Below are 19,889 nucleotides of genomic sequence, written 5' to 3'. Positions count from 1 at the left end.
TGGTTTTGTTATCTCAAATCAAATTTTCATATCCAAGCTAGCCTAATTGCTGCTCAAGTTAACCTTAGGAGTTGAACCATGCTGATGGCAAAATCCTCTAATAAATGACAACAATTTTTTGCTTCCTAGATCACAGAGCCTCATCTCTGGTTGCTTTCTGTCCATTCTGGGAGCTCACACTTCAGATATCCCCTAGATTTTTAGGATACTCAGGTATGCCAACTGTAAAAAAAAATTGCTTAGTCAGCAAAAATCCACTTCTGTTGGTTACAACCAGGTATCCCTCAGGGATAGATTTGTTGACCTTTAGTTTCTCAAAGTAGTGTCTTTACAAGTATCCAGTGTTCATGTATTACCCATCACCACCACTTTGCTATTTATATTCTCCTTTATTTCCTGTTAGAGAGAGGAGTTTATTTATGTTGGCATCCCTTATATTCCTCGGTCACTCCCCACCTTATTTTCTGAGAGGAGGCTTCTCACTAAATGTGGAACTCACAGGTTTGGTTAGGCTGGATGCCTAGGGAATTCCTGGGATCCACCCATCTCTGACTCTCCAGCTCTGGAATTATGGATATGTGCTCTTATATCTGGATTTTTAAATACAGATTCTAGGGATCCAACTCAAGACCTTATGCTTGCACAGAAAACATCCTATCAACTGAGCCATCATCTCAAGCCCCAGACAACCTTGTTAAGTAACCTCACAATTGTGTAATCATCAGAAATTATACCCATTCTTACTTGGGTCTCACCAACACACTCAGCTCTCTGCATTCATTCACCTCATTACTTGGGACTCAGTGTCCCTTCATCATTATAAATAAAGCAGATTACCTTTAGCCTAACCTTCTCCATCTCTGACAGCTTCCCTTCCTTAATAACATGTTTCCCCCTGAAGATCAAAGAAGCTATACCTGCTTCTACCTGCTGCAGCACCTGGGCTCTGGGATTGGCTTTCTCGCCATAATAATCAATCTGATACATCCTCCCCTCATCTCCTACTACATCTAAAGTGTGCTGCCTCAGCTACCAAAAGCTGCTGGCCATTCTCTGAACATACTCAACATACATACCAATGATCCCCAAAATGGGCTGCTTCCATTTAGAATTTTTTCTAAATGACTGGAGTCAAAGGCTACCTGTATAACCATTCTTCTCAATTTCAGTTGGGCAATAAACAAGTCACATATGGGTTATCCAAAATTTTAACAAAGGATCTATGTTAGATGGTCCTTCCCAAGTTTAAACTAATGAGGTGCCTTAAGGTAGGCAGGTCTAAACTAGTATGCTCAGTAGGTTAAGTAGACTGAATGTATTTTCTATACAGGTTATTTTCTGCTTATCATGGTCTTATCAGGATGGAATGCCATTTAAAGTTGAAGAGTGTTTGTACTGGCATCAGCCTCCATTGAATGCCAGTATCTATAACTCCTGGGGGGTTTGGACAGAGCCTCAGACTCCAAATCCTGCTGAGACATGACACATCAGAGCAGGATACTTGTTCAGCTTAAGAAGAAGCAGATTTCCTGGAATCATCACCAGGTCCCAGGCCCTCCTGAATCTCTCCAAAACCCTCTTTTCCTGGGTTTCTTATTAGATTGGTATGATTTTAGGCACACAACAGCCTCTGTGAGTACATTCAACAGCCTGAGTTATCACATGCTTTTAGGAACACTCTCTATAATGGGTTTCCTGCCTTCATGATTATTTCACACCTTCATGATTTTATTGTTCAAATTCCTGCCAAAAGAGCATTTCACTGGGATGATATTCCTACACAATCAAGCTCCCATTTAGCTGCCACTGGCTCCTTGGGTAATTCTGATTGGGCAAAGTCTCACACACTCTCCAAGAGAGCAACAATAACATTCTCTCAGTCATTCTTTTAACCACAGAGCCCAGCACAGTTCCTGGCTCACAGTAGGGTTTGAATAATTGTTGAGCCAATGTGTTGGAATGGGTGTTTTCCTAAATCTGTTTTATATGCAAGCTGGCATGACCCTTTGGCATTGGTTAAAAAAAAAAAAAGACATCATAAACCTTCTTAGAATGTCTTACGTGTATCTCTGATCAGCCTCCATGTCTCCTCATTGGAATGGCACAGCAGAGGGGGAGAAGATGATGCTTACTGACAACTGGTACCCATATTCAGAGTAAGTCTCCACACTTGTGGGGGAAGGAGCAGGGTATTGCTGTGCAATACCAGTACTGTCTCAACCCTGACAGCAAGGAATCAGATTTCCACAACTTTCACGCTGCATTTGGCTTCTATAATATTTTAATATAGAGAGACACTAGGCTTGGCCAGTTAGAAAGTTTGCTGTTTTATTTTCAGAGCATGGTGACAGCAGTGGTGGAATGAACCCCAAATCTATGAGGAACTGCCTGTCACACTCTGGAAAGATGTCTATCAGCACGAATGGCATGGCAGGAAGACAGAAAATGGGGTGCAACTTGGTCTCGGATGCTTACATCTATCAAACATGAGGCTGAGCAGAAAGAATCTTTAGGGATTATAATTAGAAAAGTCATAATCAGGATTCCTTTGTAAATGGAAGCAAGAATATTTGAAAGCAAAAGTCTAGGCTTGACGATGGATTTTTTTTTTTTTTTTTTTTTTTTTTTTTTTTGGTACTCAGTTCATCTCCCACCTATATTTCTATTCTTGTTTGGAGAACAATAGGTGGAACATTTTGATAAGTGTGTGGAAGGGAAGAAAGACAGCAGGGAAAGGGGGCAGGGGGCACACCTTCATCCCACCAGCATTGGGGGAGATTGATTGACTATGCAGCCACATTGCTTCTCAGGAGACATCCAAGTTTGAAAGGGACTAAAGATGCCAAGAAAAAGCATCACATCCACACCCACCAAGACCCCTGCCATTGGAAAGGACTACTTGGTGCACTACATCATATATCTAATGACAAATGCTTTGGGTCTGCCTCTTGGTACCCAATTTCAGAAGTCACCAGGGCTCATTTTCCCAAAGTATTAGGGCAATCTCATTTCTTTTTCTTTTGTCCCCTTTCCCAAAAAGTTTAATGCTAATCAAAGCAGAATGCTTAATCAGTTCAAGATGGTCTGTCAGCTTGAATTATCTATTTGTCTTCCTATTTACTGTATCTGTCTGTCTACAATTCTTTGTATCTTTGTGAAAATCAGTTATTAGGGCCCATGTTTCCTTCTGACTAGAATCGCTACCAGATGAAACTTCCCAGTGATATGTTGATGATTTGCTAATTTATGGTTTTTAAAATCTAGGAATTCTAAATATTGCTGGGGAGTCACATGGGCTATGAGAGGAGAGTGTTCAATGGCTTTCCTGACAAGGGATCAAAGATTGTGTAAAATACAAGACTTCAGTCCCGTTTCAACCTGGGCTATGTCTGACACAGAGAAATCGTAAATGACATCCTATAGGAAATATCCCTCCCAAGAGGGCTCCACCCTGCCTAGCCCTGGGAGAAGTGAGAGTGAGTGTCACCCGAGACCCCAGTAAACAGGAAAGGAAAGCAGGCCCACGGCATCAGGCCAAGTTAACACCATATGAATCAACCTAAATCCCACTGCTGCACACTGGATGCCAAGCAGGAGAGTAACCACAGCATTGTAGAATGATTTTCTAGAAACTGAGGCAGGTTTAAGTAAGCTTTCGAGCTGAAATTCCCAACCATTTAGGCGGTCAGATAGCATGGAGCTTGAAAGAGAATGACAGAACTGTGGTACAGCTGGAGGATTCAATGGGTATGCTGGAATGTATCTGTCCTCAATGCCTGGCACAGAGGAGTAGGCAGAAGGAAGCCCAGAGCAGGGTCTCAGCAAGGAGGAAAGCTCATGAGTGAGAAGAGCAAAGACACAACTAAATTAGGACCCAATCATAAGAAACCAGAAGGAGATGCAAATGGCCCTGAGCCTCCTGGACCAAGAGCAATGACCAGGTGAGTTGTAAAGGAGATAACAGTGATTCTTGGCATCCTTGGAATACTGGGTCCAGATAAGAGTAGAAAATATGATGCCAAGTACACATAAACCCCTTGAATAAATTCACTGTTATCTCCAGGATATCATGAATGGTCACAAGATCTCAAGATAGTCCAACCTAAGGATGCCAAAAGTTGCCTAATAAAACACTTAGCACTGGGGTTTCAATGGCTTTTTACAGTGGAGCGAGATATCGTTTAACTGTAATAATCATGGCCCACTCTAGAACGGGGATGTCACCATGAGATTTTTCTTCCATGCTAATTACATTCAGTTTCCTGTTCTCCTTTTGCCCACCCCTTGTCTTTTAATATTCATTCTTCTCCACATGTTCTCTCAGCATTTGGCTACCAAAAATCGGTAGAGTTATCTAAACCCATCCTATTCTCTCTCTCCCAAATCCCTGGGTCAGGGCTACCTCAATTTCGGGCCACTAAACCACATCATGGAAAATGCAAGGCCTGGATGGCTCCCCAGCTGTGCTGTCTCTGTCCAGGGGTTACAGCTGACAGATTCCTCTCTGTGGCCAATTATTTTCCATGGCCCTTGGCTATATGACCTTGGACCATGATCTTGTCAGTTCTTATAAACTAACCAGGAGGAGAATGAATTACACTCGGAGAGGAAACCTCTGGGGAAAACTGCAAGAGGCTATGGGAGGAGGAAGATGGTAAACCAAGGACCCCAAGGCCATGGGATTCTCAGTGTCACCCATGCCTCCACCATCGCAGAGCTGCTTTCATTGTATATGAAGAGAAGGGGTCAGAGTGAAAAGCCTCGAGGAGGCAGACTCGGCTGTAGGAGGGCTAATATATTGAATGAGATTTAGAGTCTCAACCCAAGAAGCTAATTGTCTCCAATATTCCCAACTTGGATAACTTTCTCAGTCCCTGATTGAACCCTTCAGTGGTTAACATTCAAGCCTATTCTTAGGAATCCCAAATAAGTTACGTGAGAGTTGGCACATTTACAGGTATCTGTACCGAGTGCTGGGATGGATGACTTGGGGTGTGATGACTAATGAAAAGGCCTTGCCAGGCTTTTGACTCCATGTGGATGGGGAGGAAGTTTTGGGAATGCAACAGCAATTATTATATTGTGCCAAACACATTGATTAAAATTCACAAGGAGGCGCCAAGGAAACCTCCATATTCCCCAATATCCCATATGTGGTTTCTGTATTCTCCAAGCCCCAAGTTTTTCCACTTAATTATCACTTAGATAAATATACCTGCTTAATATAATTACTAAATGCAATTACTTAAATAAACATACTTATATTTCTATTCTGAATAATCTTTGGATTTCAGATTTCTGTCTCTTAGCAGTTCCGGTACCTTCAGTTGTCTGACAAGTTGTGAGTGGTTACTTCTGAATAAAATATGCACATACCAAAAGATCTCTTGACTATGTATACATTTAGTTGTTTTATAGGCATCAGCTGAATACAGTCTTGGAGAGTAGCATGTATACAACATGTGTGGATGGGAACAGCCCATGCATTTTTACATGCACAAAAACTCAAAGTGCTGTCTGCTTTTTTTAAGAGTCTAAACTCCAGCTCTCAACAAAGTTAAGCCCCCTTCCTTTTGCAAATGCATTTAATTTTATCTGGAAACTTTTTGACATTCGAAATAGAACAACTGTAGTTTCTCATTATGTTTGCTGCCAGAATCCATGCTTCGTTGCTCAAGTAAAGACCTTATATTGCTAATTACTACCACATGCCCATATCCCAAGCGAAAGGAAACTTATTGATTCTGACAGCCCATTCTCTCAACACTGAATTCCAAATGAAAACTCAAATTTTGGCCAAACATAACATTTCATCAATCTTGTTCTACTGACTGGAAAAACAACATCAAACAAAGGGTGCTAATGGCCCTTTATTACCATTCCTTTCCCAAGCTTATATTTTCTGATGAAAGATCTAAGTGACCAAGGGCTTCTTTAAACTACTTGGTAATTAGCTTTTGAACCAGGAAACAATGCATAAAGTAAAGGGAACAGCCCTGGTGTTGATGACAGGACATACCTTATATCCCCATATCCCCGAAGGGTCTGGGGACATTGGAGACCCAAAAGAGAATGTTAAAAGCAAAGTGCATTTTCATAAAGGGGCAAGAAAAAGAGGGAGGAGGGGGAATCAGGCTAAAAGCAGTGATAAACGATTACAGAGCCAGAATGAGACTGGAGGCGCTCTGTGATCTAAAGCTCTCAGCAGGTGGGGCTTTGGGTGGACATGCCAGACTTTAACCCTGACCAGATCAGACCACAGCAGACCACTGAGTACTGGTCTTAGGGCCTCATTTTGGCCACCCATCAGCAAAATTTGTCAGCCAACAGCCCACCCATATTGGGTCACAAAACTGTTCTGAAGAAAAAAAAAATCCACCTGGAATGAGAATCAAGAAATACTTTCAACTTAGATTTCAAAGCCATTGACTTTATTGACTTGATTGGGGACAGGGATAAGGAGATGCTGACTGAGACCAGTGGGCTGGGACAGCTATAATGAGGGCCTGGGACTCTCAAAATACCATCCATTGTACAGAGACCTGTACATATCTCAAAGGCACACTGAATTAGGAGGCTGTTTTCCTCTTGGCTGGAGATAAATGATGGAGGGGGAATCTTTGGGCTTATTTGGCCTTTTGGAACCAATCAATGGACCAGACTTCAGGACAGCTTGATTCTAACCTTATCCAGGACTGTTAAGATAATAGGAAGGGGAGAGGCCTATGGGGGGGGGGGAGATGGGGAGATGAGCTGCCTTCCTGAGAAGATGCCAACTGGCCTCCTTTCCAATTGTCCTTTGTGTCCATGAGAGGAAACTGCTGTCCTGTGAGTAGTTCAAGGAAATGAGCTTTTTCTCCACCTCCTCATTTTCTGAACAGAGGACTAGACACCTGGGCTCAGGATGTATTGGATTCAGTAATCATAGAGAAACTCCCTGAGCTCCATCCAGCAGGGCCAACTGGCAAGATAGGATGGGCAGCCATGGAGATGGGGGGGGGGCATGTCCTATAGGCCATTCTGGTTCTCTGAAACACCAAACTAATCTAATAATGTGACAATAAGTAAGAATAAGTAACAGGATAAAAGAGCTCCATGATGGGGGGATGGGGGATGGGCATGAATGGAACAGGTGTCCCCATTTTAATACAGAAGTGAATGGCAGTGTCTAGGATATAAGTCAGTGCACATTCTTCTAGGTGTACACAGAATGTGTGGCCATTTCATTCTATGAATGCCAGGCCCTGTAATAAAAACAAAGCAGAATGGCCTTCTGAAAGCTTTCAAACCAAGCACTTATTGACTTTTGGAGGCAGTTGTAGCCACCCCATCTCTTCCCACTAAGACTTCTCTGTTGAGATGGCCCCCTGACATCAGCATTGTAATAAAACTCCTAGTCCCTCCTGGACCCATGCCCTGATACTGATGCTGATAAAATGACCCAAGCACAAACTGATACAGTTCCCAAAGAAGGAAACCTTCATGTTTGGGAACTCAAACATGCCTGTGGCACTGACACAGCACAACTGTGACATGCCCTGACCAGGAGGCATTCCCACTGTGCCAATTAACAACAAGGTGAGGAAATTACTGGTTCAGAGAAGAATGTGTTTCCTGGTGGTCACAGGCATTCCACCTGGGAAGATGGACCTATGCTACAGTTCTAGCCCACATTAGTACATGTACCAAATCTACCTGGGAATGATGCCACCTCAGTCAGAGGGACCAGAATTTGATTACTTCACCTACTCAGGAAATGAGCTTTGTTTGTATGATAAGGATTAGGGTAGAAAATATAGTCCCAGGTGCACATGGACCCCTTTAAAAAAATTCAGTCATCTCTTGGATCAGCCATCTCCTGTGCTTTCAAACCATGCCACGACAAAAGCACACTCTCCCTCATTAAACAAGTGGGCATGGTGTGGGGAGGGGCATGATCCAATGTCACAGGTGCAGGGACCCTACAAGTCACTCAAGCACATCTCCTCTGGTACGACTGACTTACTTTCTGCCTCCATGTTTGTTAAAAGTCCCGCCGAATTTATTCCGATTCAGGATGAGAGCAGCAATTTCGGGCACGTAGCGGGCAAACATTGCCTACATGCATGAGACAAAGAAACAAGAGCCAAACAGAAATGGCATGCAGAGAGGCTCCTATGCCGGCCACGGAGGCCGCGAAACCTCTTGGCATACTTACTTTCTTCCACTAACCGCGCTATAGGAGCCCCCGTATTTCTTGCGGTTTCCTATTAACTCTATGATTTCAGGGACGTAGCTGGCAAACATGGCCTAAGGAGAAGAGGGGAGACAGAAGAGAGACTAAAAAGACAGGCCAAAGAAAGGGTGACCTTTTCAGAGGGGGAATACTAAGATCTGAAAACACAAAAGGATTAGACCTGTGAAGGTGCGTATTCTCATGTTGGATTATACAAAAATAACAGGACAAAGGGGAAAGCTCCTGAAAATGCAGGACATGAAACAAACAGGAGTGGACCTAGCGGTCTAGAAGACAACAACAAATCATGGGCAAGAAAAATGCAAATGAGACCAGAGTAAATGAGCTACTGTCTTCTTCCTGAAGGAAAGTAGCCTAGAGGCTTGTAGACTGGTGGAAAGCACACCCATGCATGCATGCGCCTGCACACACACACACACACACACACACACACACACACACACACACACACACACACACATATTTTTGTCAGAAAAACCCTCTCAAATAACACTCAAAGGAGAATATTTTTATGAGTGGCTAAAGGCACTAATACTAAAAGAAGATTACAAATAAGCATGTTCAATTAAAATGACTAAAAAGCAGAAGAGGTCAATTTTGGAAATCATACAAGAGGAGAGGATAGCAAGGAGACACGAAACTGCCATGTTTTGCCCAACAAAAACTGTTCTGTGGCTGGATAATGGGGTTTCCTTATCTATGGGACCTGCAGAAATGGTGTTAATGTCCACCACCACACACATTTATATACATTTTCAAAATGTATATGTCCTATGCATACAGAAGACAGAAATGTATGCATTGCTTCATATAAATGCGTGTGCAGTGCACATATGTGACAGCTGCATGTGGACTAGTATCTTAACCACTTACCTCATACCCAGAAAAAAAATCATACTCTATTATGAGCTACTTTGAAAGACAAAGTGGAGCAACTGCTGATGTATTGCCATTCCCTGGAATTACAGCATATGCAATGGCCTCTTACTACATAGGGACCAGTGAAGCTAATTTCAGCGAGAGAAATGGAGTGGACTTTGAACATAGTCATGGTTCTAACAATAATGACATGTCCTAAATGAAGGGACACTGCTCTTTAGGGAAGGTGCCAGCCACAGTGTTTGTTGGAACTTTTCAGAGGAACATAAGGGAGAGGGGAACTCTTGAAACCGCCATCTGTCTAGAGTCTGGATAGCATCATCTATCAGAGTCAACAGCAGCAACTATATCTGAATTCCACTACTAACGGACACTCTCATTTATTAATAGCATCTATCTCTAGATAATTAGGTTTGCTCCTAGCTATGTGGCTGCCCCAATGAGGACATTATACCTGGGTCTGAGGGATAAGCATAACACTAAAGAAATACACAACAAAGTCGCCATAGTGTTTGGATTTAGCTTGCCTGGTCGGTTGCACTAGTGAGGTTACTTGCTTCCAGTGCAGAACACATAAAAAACACAAAGTCTAAGGAAGTGGGTAGTAGCAAATATTAAAAACCATTAAAATGGACATAATAAGAAAGAGGGTTTTTTTACCAGTCCCCCGAGAATGAAGAAGACCATGAAGAGACGTCCAAGCGTAGTTTTTGCATAAACATCCCCGTAGCCCACTGTAGACATTGTGACCATTAGTAAGTAGACACATTCCCAGTACGTAAGTGCCTGGTTGTTTTGGAAATTTTCCCATGGGTCCCCTGAATTCTCCACCTACAGCAAGAGGATGGGGGTGGGGAGAAAAGAAATGTATCAGGTGTACATTTGTACTGTATATAGAAGTCAGGAAGCCCAAGGCTCCAGAGGGCTGTTTTTGCATAAGCTTCCTATTCTCAGTACAGGATAGATGATTCCCTGCACTAGTCACTGAGGAGTCATGCCCCAGAAACCCTCAGCTGGTACTAGAGAAGAAGAAATAGATATAGCAACAGGGAATGCTCTCTGACTGACTGGGGCACCAAGGAGAGGAGATTGGTAGAAACGTCCCTGACGCGCTTTCCTGCACAAAGTCCTGATGCTCTGACCTTTTTTATAGAATTCTCTTGAAGGCAGAGGTGAGACAGCTCTTTCCATCTTTCCCCTGGGAATATCTGCTAATATCCTAGACCTGCCACAAAGAGCCCCACACTTCTTTTCATTATTATAACTAAGGACACCAGGCTCTGTCAGAACCCCAAACATCATGTCCTCTTCTGAGGCTTCAGTAGCTTTCTTTGCAGAAGCCCACTGGCAATTCTGCACTTGCAACTCGGGGACCTTCCTCTGGAACAAGAAGTGTGAACTCTTGGGAATTGCATCACACAATCTCTAGACCAAATGCCCTGCAGATTTTTGGTAAATGGCTATTATTAGGTTCAACTAGGGCTGCAGAGTTCCTGGGGTCTGCATAGCTACTCAACCCTGTGAGTGTAGCTGGAACCCAGCAGGGAGCAGGCAGTGGGTGTTCAGCTGGATTTAGGAAACCTGAGCCTGGAAATGCAGACTGCTTTTAGCAATTGGCTTCAGCAGCAATTAGGATGACAAAGGGTGAGATTTGACTAGACTGCCAGCAGTATAAATAGTTGCATAGGGACTGGACTCGGTGGTTAAGAACATACACTACTCGTACAGAGGACCAGAGTTCAGGTCTCGGCATTCACTTCTGGCAGTCTGCAATCTCCTGTAACTATAGCTCTTCTTAGATTTAAAGATTTAAAACCCTCTTCTTGCCTCCATTGGCACACCCACATATGTGAGCATATCCCTATACAGACACACAGGCATACACACAATTTAAAATAAACACATATATTCTTTAAAACCTCATGTGAAATCCCCAATTATCTAGTTTAACAGCTGATGGAGACAAGGTCTTTTATTCCAAGTTTTATAGTCTGATGGGGCTCCTTCCAGTTGTAACAGTTTATGTGCATATGAAATGTGCTTTAACAGTAACTATGCTTTCTGAAAGCAGGCAAGAAAAAAATCATCCTGGGGCTGTCAATGAGAAGGGTTAGCTTAGTAATAGCATTCAAAGAGTCTTCAATTAAAAATAATAACAATAATAATATTTTCAAGGTTTGAAACAACTTGACCAGTCATCAAGTAAAAGAAACAAAGGCAACTTTTTGTGAGAGAGAAGTAGAGACAGATCCAGGGATCTGAATTGTTGTTTACAAAGAGCTTATGTGGTTCAAACTGAGCATTGGTGCGAGACTTTTTCTTTGCATTTGCTGTGGAAACACTGCCATCTTGTGGCTGTCTGCAGTTATTGCATACAGAATGAAAACTACAAGTCTCCTTGAAGCAATACAGATAAAGCTGGACAATACAGGTCGATCGTGTGAACATTATGGATCATTTGGAACTAGTTTGTGGGGAAGTAGAGGGTAAATAATTCTGAAAATTGTATGGTTTGTCCCTCTTTCCTGTATCTACAACCAAACTTTTCTCTCTTCAAAGAAACAAATGTTAAGTAATAAAATGACTCAGCAAGGGCCTGCTCCAGGCCAGCCAGGAAGGCATAGTCTTCAAAGCTACTTACCAAGTGGATGAATCCAGCTGCTGTCAGCCAAGTGCTGATAAATATGGAGAGCAGATTCACCAGCTTGATGGAATTGCTGTGCAAAGGAGACAAAAAAAAAAAAAAAAAAAGAGGCCCAAGTTACAGAAAGGAGACCCTCTGGGAACAGCCTGATGGTGTCAAAAGGTCCCCTGCTTGATCAGGAGCGAAGGGCTCAACAGAGTCTGTTGGAAAAGTCACAGTTGGACTCAGCCCTCTCAAACTTCATTAAATCTTAACTTTTCTCTAAAACAAAATTATCCAAACATACAAAAAAGAAGAGCAAATAAACTTTGTGTGTCCTTCACTTCGTTGACATTTCCCACATCTTCAGTATCTCTGAATATTCTGCCTTGTTTTCTTCAATGTGTCTCTTCTTTCCACTTACATTTTTATGCTTTGTTTGAGCCACTGTGTTGTGGACATCACAGTACAACCTGTAATCACTGCAGCATTCAGCTCCTCAGAGAGGACACCATGCATTAGATTTATGACTCTGTTGTATCTAAGAGAACTCAACTCAGCAACAGGATCTAACATACAATCCTTATTTAAATGACTCCAGTTGTCCTGAGATTATGCTTAGTGAAGTTTCTATCATTTTCATCTTGCAGAAAAGAACTCTTATCTTTTACCTCCTGGCCCAATACAGCCCCTGGAGATGCTAGCCCTCACTTTGGGCAACTTATCTAAGACACCACTGCCCGTTTTCCGCCCATCTCTTTCCCTTGGGTGACATTACCTACATTCTAAGAGCTCAAAAAGTTAATAATGGTGACATATGAGGCTTTCACAGTATGTATGTAGTGCTCAACCCATGAACCTCCATGTTGAGTGTTAGATGTAACTGACTCAATCTTCATAGGACCCTTTGAGACCAACAGGGGTGTTAGGAAACTCGCCAGTTTTACTCAGTAAGCTACACAGCTAGAAATGGAACTGGATCCATTGTGTTCACTTTTGGATCCTTTACACCATAGCCACAGTGTCGTGTCAATTAGAATAACTTCATCAATGGCTGCTGGAATTTGGACCTTGAATTTATAGTGAAAAGAACAGGATAGAGCCTATGGTCTATTAGGCGGTCCAGGGTTTTGCAAGGGAGGCCTCCCCAACAGAGATTGTAGTCATTTGTCCTGGGTCAAGCATGGAGCTTTCCTTCACTTACACTTATGTCACTGAAGAAAGGCATCCACGGTCTCTGTTTGCCTGGAGTAGATTCTGAGAGCCCAGGAGCAGAATGAGTAAGTGCTTCCAAAGCTGTGCCTGAGACTGACCTTTTGAGGTGTGGTGGGACTCCATCCTCCTAGTCTGAAACCACTTGCCAAGAAAGCAACAGACTGCCCATTCTGTGCATCTTGGTCATCTGCAGAATTATTCTTTGTAATTCCTGCTATTTGCCGAAGTCGTGTTATGTGTTAAAAATTTCATTGAGTCCTTGGCCTTCTTCAAAGTCTCACCCTTTACTTTAATGCAGGCAGTAGGTGCTAACACTACTGTCACGCACCACCTAGGAAACAGAGGCTTAGAGAATGTATTTAGCTTGCCTGGGATTCAGTTTTTAAGTGGTAGGCTGCATGAAAGTAACTTGGGCAAACAGTATAGGAAGCTGGGGGCCTTCTTTTCTGTCACCCTGTGATTTGTTCATTGCCTTTTCCTAAGGACATACATCTCCCCACAGACCCTGACCTAGGAGACAAGGGTTTCACTCAAGAACTCCTACCTTTACTAAGAAGTCCAAAGTAGACAGGCCTATCAGACATGCTTTACAGGAACTCTGTGGAAGAGAGTTCTAGCCCTTCTCACATACAAGCTTTGAATAACCTACCCTACAAAAGTCCTCCTAAAAACAGGACCCCAAAAAAAGATGGAGAGAGAGGTAGAATCCCGAGGAAGGAAGCTGAATGCCTGGGTGCAGACATGCCTAATTAGCGTTAGCCATTCCCTCTTGGACCCAGTCATTCTGGAGGTGGGTTTTGTTACACAACATAAATGGCTCATATCCAGAATGTTCCCTGAGAGCTCATAATTGGTCAGGTCTGTCTAATCTATGGCCTGATGTGGTTAGCTCTGTGGCTCAAGATGCCATGGTTTGAAGTTGGCACTCTTGAGGACAAACATGCTTGTGCTAGATCCTGACCTTCCAACCTTTTCCAGATACCTCAGTGGGTCAGTCTACCCTTTGCCTTATCTCAAAGCCAGTTCTGTGACTGGGCCTAGACTCACCAACTAACACAATAATGCTCTGACCAATTTCCTGCAAGCCTTTCTCTGGGACATACCGGGATCCTTGCCTCTTTGCTACATGGAGCAGCTGACCAGGCTGGAGGTCCCTCACTGGCTCTCAGACTTCTCTTTATCAGAAGGGTAGTTCTGTGAGTCAGAGATCATCAGGGTGTAAGTAAAATGAACAGAGCCATCTGAAGTGCCATCTGAAGTGACTCTGGCAAGCTAGTAGCTCACCCTGCTTCATCAGTCTGGGTTACCACTACATCTTGCTCCCTGTGAATTCCTCAATGGAACCAAAGTAGGGCTACCATTTCCCTGTCTCTACTTTGCAAGCTCCCTAAGATGCAACCAGATATTGAAGCGGAAGAAATAGGGAGAACAGGTAGCCTGTGGCAAAAGGAGGGGTCGTATGTTCTGCTCTCACTTTCCCCAAGGAGAATTCAACACCTAATTGAGTCACTTATACACTCCCAAGTCCTCAGGGCCTGAAAACGTACTGTGCCATCACCAACTGTGTGGAGTCATTTCAAGATATTAAATCTATTGATGTCTCTGAGTCTCTTGGTGCTTTGGGAAAATGGCCTAAATATGGTGATTATTAATCTCTAAATGATTGTCACAGGATATTAATGGTGCTTAAGGGAGCTCTCCCTGTGTGCAGAATATTTCATCATTGTTGCTGAGACAGACCAGGTTCTGTGACAGCAGTACCACAGATAACTTGCATGAGGGAGAGGGCTTGCAAACTGAGCTATGATCACATTAATGTTTGAAAGTTATGTACAAAACATGCAAGATTAACTCTCAGTGGATGCACTGTCCTTGTAATATGGACTTTGCCATGTGAGAGAGGACTGCTTAGGAGGGAGGGGTTGCCAGGAGAAGAATATTGTGTTATGTGTGGCCTTCATGGCCAAGCTCAAAAGCTTGGATAAAGCATGAAACCATCAATCGTTACAGTGTCTCTGACTGTGCAGAGTCTAGCTCCTTGCCTTTAAGGAGAGATTGTGATCCTATCATCAAAACCTGGCCCCTCTTTTAAAAGAAGTAATTTTTGTGTTTCCATAAAAACTTCTGAATTCCTGTCCATAAATTCTCCATGGCTGTTCTGGTTTGGTATATTTCTTAGTTACTCTTCTATTGCTGTGATAAGACAGAAAAAACAAACAAAAAATATTTCCTGGGGCAAGTCCTGGGGCTGGGGGCATGGCAGCAGACATGCAGGCATGGGCCTGGAGCAGAAAGGAGGGACTTACATCTTATTTGCAGAGAGGGCTAACAGGGAAGGCATGGGCTTTTGCAACTTCGAAGCCCCCCCACCCCCCAACCCCCCACCCCCCTCAGGTACACCTCCTCCAACACTTCTACCCAACTGAAACTAAGTATCTAATATATGAGCCTCTAGGAGCCAGCCATTCTTACTCAAATCATCACAGTAGGAAATGCCTCCCAAGGGCTATTGTGTTAAGAGAACTTGGTCCGCCACAGATGGTAGTTTTGGGAGGATCTAAAAACTTTAGGAAATAAGGCTTAGATGGAGGAAATAGGTTAGAAGGGGTATATTCCTGGAGGCTACATCTTGTCTGTAAGGCCTTCTCCCATTCTCAAATTCTTTATCCTCTCTCCCTCCAGGTAGCTCTGAGGTGACTTCAGCAACAAGTAGGAGCAACAAAGCCAGCTGAACATGGATGTAAAACCTCTGAAACTGAGCCCAAATCATTCTTTGCTCCCTGAAGTTGTTCCCTCAGGAATTTTGGCACAGAGATGAAAGTCAGATTACCACTAGACACTAGTCATCAACATGAATGGACACAGTGAATCGTCAATGGGCAGACAGAAACCTGGTAGATCAGTGACCTTCACCAGGACTCATGCCTGCTAGGAAAGACAGTCTAACTCCTAAGTTATAGCAGTAAAGTCGAAGCTGTCCAGGCCTCACACCTACCCTTATAGACATAAGACACATTCTGGTTAACCCTGAAACTGCCAGACACTTTGCACAAGGAAGCAAGAATTTGCCCCTGTGACTGTTTTCCACCTTGTTTCTGCTTGAGGGAGCAGCCAGGAGCCAACAGCCCTTTTTCTTTTCATTGCAACATTTGCTGAGTAGCTATGAAGTGTCCTAAGCTGGAGAGTTGACCGGACGATGCCAAACTGAAATTAATGACTTTTGAGATACAAAATGGAGCAAGGTCAACTATGTTAAGTCTGCACCTTAGTTATTTTTATACTAGTCTCCTTCTGTCCCCTGACCTGCTCTGGGGCTAGGCCCTATTCCCTGGACTATTCTTCCTTTCTGGTCTTCAGCTCTATGAAGTCTTAGATACTTCAACTCTAAACAAGGAGTGAACGAGTGGATTTTTAGAATGTTGTCTCCTTACCTTCTCTGCTAATTAAAAGCCTTCAATATGTCCATCTTGCTCTCCAAATAACCCATCAATCTAAGTGACTGCATGGCGTGGCTTCTAGCTCACATCTCTTGCAATCATCATATCAAATATCCTGCTTTATAGACTGTCTTGGAGTCATTCCTGAGGTCATATATGTAATACAATTAATTTCAATAATGCTCTTTACATGTTTTCTGTAGGCAGTGGGTGTGCACACAAACTATACAGAGGTAAAAATGGCATGGTAGAGAGTAATGGCTGCCTGAGCACAGCACAGGGTATGGAGTGTTTTATTCACCCTTTGCACTCTTGCACAAAATAGTACCAACATTCACAGAGGGCACATTAGAAGAAACAATAAGGCAATTTTCATCTTGGGGGAAAATGTATTAGGTAAGACATGTTTTAATAAACATGATTGAACATGTTGAACGAGATGTGCAATTGAAGACCGTTAGTAGGTTGTACTTGGTTCTCTTGGTAGAGCAAATGGCCCAGCACAAAGTTGTTGATGAAAGTCACCAACTTGCAGGATGACTGAGGAACATCCAACAGCTCACACAGATGACCCAGCATCTCTTGCTGCCTAAAGCAGGCCATCCCAGGACACAGAGTGTCTTAGGCCTCTGTTAAGTTAGTTTGGGCACTTGCCCAGATTCTGGCTATACAATGTCCCTGTTCACTCTGGTCCCTTCTACTGTCCTCTTAACTCTTCACCCCTCCCCCTTCACACTTATTTCTGTGCCCCATTTCTTTCAGTTCTGAGCTGAATGAATCAATGGAAGAAGAGGAAATAACGACATGCTTTTTATCACATTGGTAAAGCCTCCTGCCTTACCTAATACCACAGATCAGCAGGGGTCACCACTAAAGAAAGCCAGACAGAATCTCCTTAAACATGGCACAGCTTCCTAACCCCAACCCCTGTTAGATGGTCACTGTGAAAGCATCAGAGTCTACAGAGTCTACTCTCTCCCTCCTTCACCTAGAAAATGAAACAACATTGTCACTATATAACTATGAAGCAGCTATTCTCCAGAGCAGCCAGATATAACTTCTGAATCTAAACTAAAAGCCATCTTTGCTGAGGAATGGGAAATGGGTGAGTGCCCAAGCACAGGGTCGATCAAAGTGGCCCAGATGGCACATCATGCTGCTGCAGAGGGCCTGTATGCAAATGAGGAGGGCAACAACACCGTTCAATATACATTGTTCCTGCATGTATACAAGGAGGGCAAGAACAATGTACTGCTCTATCTGCATTATTGCTCAGAGGAATGGAATCTCCTAGAATCCCAGGATCACAGAATAAAAGTCTCATTAACTTATGAGATAAATGACAAGTAGGAAGAGTCCTGAGGGTATATGAGAGCATGTAAATGGATATATTTTAACACCACCCTATGTCTACCCCTGCTACATAAATCTTAAGAACAAGGCCCTGGATACTCATCAATTCTCCTTGTGACACAAGTTCAGTATATGTTATTTTTTTTGTCAAGGTCTCACTGTGTGGCCATAACAGTCCTGGAACTCACCATGTAGACCCAAGTGGTCTCAAATTCATAGAGATCCACCTGCTTCTGCCTCCATAGTGCTAGGACTAAACGGCCTAGATAGATATGCTAGCTTTGTTAGTCTTTCTAGCTCAAAAGCAGTACAGGTGTATTGCATAAAAGATCTATAAAAAGGTAAAGCTTAAGGCTACTACTGCTCAAAGGAAATTTTAAAAAGTATTATCCATGAATGACATTATAAAGCAAAAAAATAGAAAAGCATAAAGAGATAGGGGACACCTAAAGAGAGCTTTGTGGCTCTTACATTTTGACATCTATAGAATGTGCATTTTATCTCTTATTGATATGGATGAGTAGTTGGAGGGGATTTAGGATTAAAATAGGAAGCAATAACAAAACAAAGGCACTCTTGTTGAACCCATCAGATTCTAGAAGCTGGGTTCTATATTTCATGACTGTGAAACCAACATGAAGTCCACAGGATCAAATAGCAAGTACATTACTTATGCATGACACAGTACAGAGGTGTCCTGCTTTCTGTCACTCACCAGACTCAGTAAGGCCAACCAAAGAGGAAATGGAACATTAGAAGGAGTCTTCTCAAAATGCAATTTCCTAGTAGAGAAATTCATGAGCTACACTCAGTCCCCCTTAGGGTGTGCCTAAGCTTTTTATTAGTGTGTTCACCAATGCAGCCAGGTTTCAGGGCAGCTTTGGGCACTGACAAATCACCAGGCACAGGATTCCCTAGGGGATTTCTGCTCCTGTCCTAGCCAAGTTTTTCAGATCATAGTGCAGTTAACAGAGGCAGCTATGGTGTATTTGCCTGGAGGTTTTTAGGATTTTCTCCACAAGGCACTCTACAGCACACACCCCAAGGGCTCTATGGATATAAAGTGAAACAGCTCAAATAGACTTAGGAAGAAAATGCTTTTTTGTTTGCCATATGAGGTTTATGATTGCCTGTGGAGGAGCGTTGCTTCTAGAAAAGCCTTGGCCTTTATAGCCAAGTTCAATTTCTTGTTTAGTAGTAACGAAAGGGGCATTTAGGACCTGGCAGCAAGGACTTCCCAATCAATGAACAAAACCATCCCTCATCCACAATGTACCTCTCCCAAGATGCTTAACTTGCAACCTCACTTGGTGCCCAGATACCAGTCATGTGACCTTGCCAGGCTATATCTTCCTCCCCAAATCATATCCCCTTTTCTCTTATTTCTCCCTGACCCTACAGAAGAAAACAACACACACCTTCCCTTAGTAGGTTCACTCTCCAGCTCTATGATATATTGGCTCTTCTTGTGACTGACACAACTATATCATTTTAACATGATAAAAGCAATTGTACTGATATTTACAACCCAGTCCTCAGGAACCAGAAAGGGGTGGGTGGAGTCTTACCTTGTTTTCAGGATATTCAGAAACTGCAAAATTTCTGAAAACTGTATCAGTCTAAGAGCTCTTAAAAATCTCAAGCCTGAAAAGAGAAAAGAACAGAGGTATTATTTCCAACGCTTGGATGCCATGCTTATAGCCCGTTGTCTAAGTTATGGTCACTCATGTCTGCTTGAAGGACTGTGAAGGCCTTGCAGAAGATGCATGCTCAAGTACCTTGGGCCTGATGCTTCATTTTGATTCTCCACTGAGAATCAATGTGAGCTGTTGGAAACCAGGTTAAGGGGATGAGCTAGAAGAGAGGGCCCACAAACAGGGAGATGCTCTCCCCTGGTAAGCTCCATTGAAAAGCCCATTTCTGAGCTTCCCAGTGGTCTGGCAGAATTTGGGTTTCTGAAAAATACTGGGAACTGTGCTCACTCAGGATAACCCTTGTGCTTAAGAGCAGATTAAGAATAAATCGGATTACCTTATCTCTTTGATGATTTTTTTTAATCTTTATTTTCAGCCCAGATAAAATAAAAACTATTGCCCAAAGAGCTACCCATATTCTACAATATTTTATATTTTCTCCCAATTAAAAA

At 42.9% G+C, this 19,889-nt stretch overlaps 1 protein-coding gene across 24 annotated transcripts in view; it reads right to left on the bottom strand.

Moving 5' to 3' along the window:
• Kcnma1 (potassium calcium-activated channel subfamily M alpha 1) overlaps positions 1–19,889 on the bottom strand; it is a 707,058-nt gene that overhangs the window by 214,011 nt on the left and 473,158 nt on the right. For all 24 annotated transcript variants that reach the window (XM_051174773.1, XM_051174774.1, XM_051174776.1 and 21 more), the window contains exons 6-9: positions 19,312–19,387; positions 11,757–11,832; positions 9,776–9,946; positions 8,198–8,289 (exon numbers count right to left, since the gene is read on the bottom strand). In XM_051174773.1, coding sequence (XP_051030730.1) covers positions 8,198–8,289; positions 9,776–9,946; positions 11,757–11,832; positions 19,312–19,387 — 415 coding nt within the window. The remainder of the gene's footprint in view (positions 1–8,197; positions 8,290–9,775; positions 9,947–11,756; positions 11,833–19,311; positions 19,388–19,889) is intronic.

This window comes from Phodopus roborovskii, unplaced genomic scaffold (assembly GCF_943737965.1).
Source record: "Phodopus roborovskii unplaced genomic scaffold, PHOROB, whole genome shotgun sequence".
Lineage (NCBI taxonomy): Eukaryota > Metazoa > Chordata > Mammalia > Rodentia > Cricetidae > Phodopus > Phodopus roborovskii.
The sequence above is the reverse complement of the archived record's forward strand: the minus strand, read 5'-3'. Positions and strand labels throughout refer to the sequence as shown.